The 4989-nt window shown below is 44.3% G+C and overlaps 1 protein-coding gene across 1 annotated transcript in view; it reads left to right on the top strand.

Annotated features, from left to right (window-relative positions):
* LOC112073263 (unconventional myosin-XVB-like) overlaps positions 1–4654 on the top strand; it is a 33822-nt gene extending 29168 nt beyond the window's left edge. The window contains 4 exon segments of the mRNA XM_070440086.1: positions 2297–2430; positions 2618–2751; positions 2969–3109; positions 3840–4654. Of these exon segments, the coding sequence (XP_070296187.1) occupies positions 2297–2430; positions 2618–2751; positions 2969–3109; positions 3840–3926 (496 nt within the window). The 3' untranslated portion in view covers positions 3927–4654.
* The last annotated feature ends 335 nt before the right edge of the window (positions 4655–4989 follow it).

Raw genomic sequence — 4989 nt, forward strand, 5'->3', positions numbered from 1 at the left:
TCAGAGATGACACTATCTCACTCTCATTTCAGCACGGTCAGGACAGGGGGCTGTGATGACTGGGGTCAGAGATGCACTATCTCACTCTCTATTTCAGCACGGTCAGGAACAGAGGGCTGTGATGACTAGGGTCAGAGATGACACTATCTCACTCTCTATTCCAGCACGGTCAGGACAGGGGGCTGTGATGACTCAGAGATGACACTATCTCACTCTCTATTTCAGCACGGTCAGGACAGAGGGCTGTGATGACTGGGGTCAGAGATGACACTATCTCACTCTCTATTTCAGCACGGTCAGGACAGGGCTGTGATGACTGGGGTCAGAGATGACACTATCTCACTCTCTATTTCAGCACGGTCAGAACAGAGGGCTGTGATGACTAGGGTCAGAGATGACACTATCTCACTCTCTATTTCAGCACGGTCAGGACAGGGGGCTGTGATGACTGGGGTCAGAGATGACACTATATCTCACTCTCTATTTCAGCACGGTCAGGACAGAGGGCTGTGATGACTGGGTCAGAGATGACACTGGCACATGAAAGGGATTCTCAATGAATGTAAAAACCTCTTGTACTCCATGATAATCTTGAATCTTGACTCAAACTCCAACTTCACTCTTTTCAACACACGCAAAATGCATCAAAGTTAAAGAAGTCGTGCCCTCGAGTGTTCGTGGGGGTGGGTTATTGTTGACTGCCCTGCTGAGTTTTGGGAAATGAACAATCTGTCTGTCAGGTATGAACATTGTGGTGATTTTATTTTGAAATGCTGTGACCACACGCAGCATTTTGCCCGGAGTTTGAGCTTTCCCTTGGAGCTGGAGATTCACAGTGTTCAGGTGTCAGGTGACGTCAGTAAAACAAAAACAGCTTTAATATCCACTGTGGATCATCCAGCTCTGGCTCCTCTCTCCCCTAGCTTCCAAAAAATGCATGGATTTGAGGGAGGAGAGAGAGAAATCTTTCTAAAACGCCACGAGACAGACATCTCACCTCAATGTGAAATATCAAGTCGCTGTATTCTGTCTGGTATTCCTCCAGCAACTCGCGGAACTGCCGGTGATTCAGTGCCCTCGCAATAATAATGTTCACCACTTCCTGGATCAAATTCAGTCACAGTCTTTGAGTTGAGCCACAAGTGCTTCCTGATGAATGATACAATGAAACGTAACACATTCTGGAATATCCTCTCTCTTTCTCATCAGGCCTATGAGTCCCTTCTCCTTCCCTCGCATGTTTGGGGCGCCGTCAGTGCACACAGACGCCAGATTTCACCAGTCAATATTATTATCAGCAAACAATGTAACAAAGGCTTTCAGAATATCAGCATACAATATTTTAGCTAAGGCCAAAAAACATTATTTGACAATCTCCTCATCTGTGAAGGCCTTCTTGTTTCCTCGAGTATCCAAGCAGTCTCATATGTTGCCTCTGTCACTTTCTCTGCAACAGTGCTAGATCTGTCCATTTGTTGCTGTCCTTTGGGTTGCGCTAATTTGTTGTTTCTGAGGTTTCTTTGTGCAAGATATGTTTTGTCAAAGTGGGCATGATGTGACTGGAAATGTCGGTCTAAATTTTCTTGTTGAGAACAATTGACCGTCTTCTGGCAAATAAGACAAAGTGAGCTAGTCCCACCATGCAGTACAAAAAAATACTTGTCTGTCCATTTCTCTTGGAACTTTCGGTGTTCTTCTTGAATCAACCGTATCCTTCTCTTAGCCACCGGAGCCATGTTACCTACGTTAGCTACATTAACTAGCTGCATTTCCCCGCCGCCATCTTCCTGATTTTCCTGGTTCTCCGGTGGTTGTTCGTTCATAGCTGTCACGTTGTTCTCCAGCTCTTCCCCCTCATTATCAATGTCAATAGATTTACGTTTCTTTTTTATAATGAATTGATCCATGTCTACCAGACTGCAAAATGAGCCAGTAGCAAACTGATATGTGTCAGTAGCTGTAGCTGAGCAGTTCTATTTCGGCCTTTCTGTTCAACAGCTGCGCTTTACTGCCATCTATCTGCCGTCCAGGGAACAATAGATATATTCAATGAAGTGATTCAGGCCTGCATTAAACACATTGCATTGAAATTGTATCATTGTTATGTGTTATGAATGGAAAATAGGAAAATCACTGCGAGCCTCGCAATGAGTACCACTGCTTTAGCCCCTACACTCAGCAGCCCTCACTGTGAGCCATACTGTTGTTTTCAAACCGGACATAAGTGATTGTTCTCTCTGTCCTGTGTTAAGAGTGATGGAGTTACTGATAGTTCTCTCTCTTCTGTCCCTGTCAGGCCTGAACTGAAGGAGTACCTCCCCCGACAGGAAGGGGGCAGCACCAACCTGGAGCAGATCCACTCTATCTCTCTCAGAGACAGAACCACCATGCTGTCCCTCAGCCCCCACGACGCCAAAGCACGCTTCCTCGGTGAGGCACCAACACACACACACACAGCACACATACACACGTGCACGCACACACTTTTATTTTGGCCTTGGTTGTGTAAAGCACTTTGTGATAAATGTATTTGTAAATATATTTAGATTCACTATATCTACAGTATAATGCTGTATAAATATAATTATATTGATTGATTTGCTGCCTCTATCCCCAGAGTGCCTGAGCTCCCTACCTCTGTTCGGCTCTAATATCTTCCTGGCTCAGAAGGTCAGCCATCGCAGTTGCCCCTCGCCCTGCCTGGTGGCTGTCAACCAAGAGGAAGTGTTGTTCTGCCATCCCAAAACACAGGTAATGAATTTACACCCCAGAAACACTGTTGTGTATGGAGGGACACCCCAAACGTACATAATGTAGGCATAGTGTTTCAGGAATTATGAGTGAACTGATCGATCATGATGGATTTTATGGATCTATGGCTTTGAAAGATGTCTGCTATTATTAATGTTTTAATCATTACTAGTTCACATCTACTAATGCTTTCTAATAATTTTCCTGTGTTATTCAGGAGCGGGCGTTTGTGATCCCGTTGGTGGAAGTGCAGTCACTGAGCTTGGTCAAACCCAAGCAAGACAAGAAGGTGCCAGGAGTGGAGATCAAATACGGCAACCCAGGACGCCCAAAAAACATCACCGTCCACCTCAAACAGGTGAAGTACTACTCAGTACACAGTAGGCTATGACAATGCGGTGGTCACCAACCCCCAGTCCCGTGTAGAGATACATGGAGAGCAGAATTTAGTTGGAGCTTTCCAGGACCCCAGGTTGGTGAGCGCTGGTGTATGGGTTAGTTGTGGAAGCTGTGAGGTTAGACAGTGGAAGGGATATGGGTTAGACAGTGGAAGGGATATGGGTTAGACAGTGGAAGGGATATGGGTTAGACAGTGGAAGGGATATGGGTTAGACAGTGGAAGGGATATGGGTTAGACAGTGGAAGGATATGGGTTAGACAGTGGAAGGATATGGGTTAGACAGTGGAAGGGATAATGGGTTAGACAGTGGAAGGGATATGGGTTAGACAGAGTGGAAGGGATATGGGTTAGACAGTGGAAGGGATATGGGTTAGACAGTGGAAGGGATATGGGTAGACAGTGGAAGGGATATGGGTTAGACAGTGGAAGGGATATGGTTAGACAGTGGAAGGGATATGTTAGACAGTGGAAGGGATATGGGCACTAAGGGCAGCGCACGTTAAAGATGCAACCTGAACGCTACTCATGTTGTGTGTGTGTGGTGTGTGTGTGTGTGTGTGTGTGTGTGTGTGTGTGTGTGTGTTGTGTGTGTGTGTGTGTGTGTGTGTGGGTGTGTGTGTGTGTGTGTTGTGTGTGTGTGTGTGTGTTGTTGTGTGTGTGTGTGTTGTCTTTTTTCTCTGCCCCACAGGCTAAGGAGTTGTGCCACATCGTTGCTGTCATTATGGAGAAGCTGGTACAACCACCCATCAATAGTTCTGTCTCTAGCCGCAACTAGTAGCCGCACGCACACAGACACACACACACAAACACCTACCCACACAAACACCTACCCACACAAACACCTACCCACACACACACTCTTAGAGAGGGAGCCTGCTGATACCCTCAGCCTAGATGTCTCAGGATCAGCCGATTGATAAACGGGCCTGCGCTGATGATTATCAATGCCTAGATATTTTTATCTACAACATTTAGTTATAAAACATGGACATATTACAGCTATGAGTACCAATGAATGTCCACATTTTTAAATTCCTTTGTATGTGTTTATATAACCAATGCATCAATGTGAAGATTTATTTGCAATAAATGTTTGTGTAATTTAAGGCCAGGCACCACATCCTCACAGGGTCATTTTTTCCCCTTAATCAATATAACAATTAACTTTTACCAGTTGAATGCAGACACAATTGTAATATTTTTTTGTATTACAATTCTTCTGAAATATTTACTTTAAATATGCAAATGATGCAATATCTAATTAAATGGGCACATATTTGCATATCATGCAAATCTATTTTTCTGGACACTGGATAAAGTCAGTCTAAATATTTTGGTTTCATTTTGTTAAGACACTCCAGGACCGGACTTGTCCAGAGCAGATTGTGGATAAATACTTGTTATCTTTCTATCTGTGAAATTCTAGACACGCACATAAAATGTATTTTTGGCGCATTTTTCCAATTAAAATGTTATCTACAATAAAAAATGTACAACATACAATATATGTACAAAAGTTTGTGGACACCCCTTCAAATGAGGTTATTCGGCTATTTCAGCCACACCCGTTGCTGACAGGTGTATAAAATCGAGCACACAGCCATGCAATCTCCATAGACAAACATTGTCAGTAGAATGACTCAGTGACTTTCAATGTGGCACGGTCATAGGATGCCACCTTTCCAACAAGTCAGTTCGTCAAATGTCTGCACTGCTAGGGCCGCCCTGGTCAACTGTAAGTGCTTTTATTGTGAAGTGGAAACATCTAGGAGCAAAATTGGCTCATCCATGAAGTGGTAGGCCACACAAGCTCACAGAATGGGACTGCCAAGTGCTGA

The sequence above is a fragment of the Salvelinus sp. IW2-2015 genome, unplaced genomic scaffold, assembly GCF_002910315.2.
Source record: "Salvelinus sp. IW2-2015 unplaced genomic scaffold, ASM291031v2 Un_scaffold2203, whole genome shotgun sequence".
Classification (NCBI taxonomy): Eukaryota; Metazoa; Chordata; class Actinopteri; order Salmoniformes; family Salmonidae; genus Salvelinus; species Salvelinus sp. IW2-2015.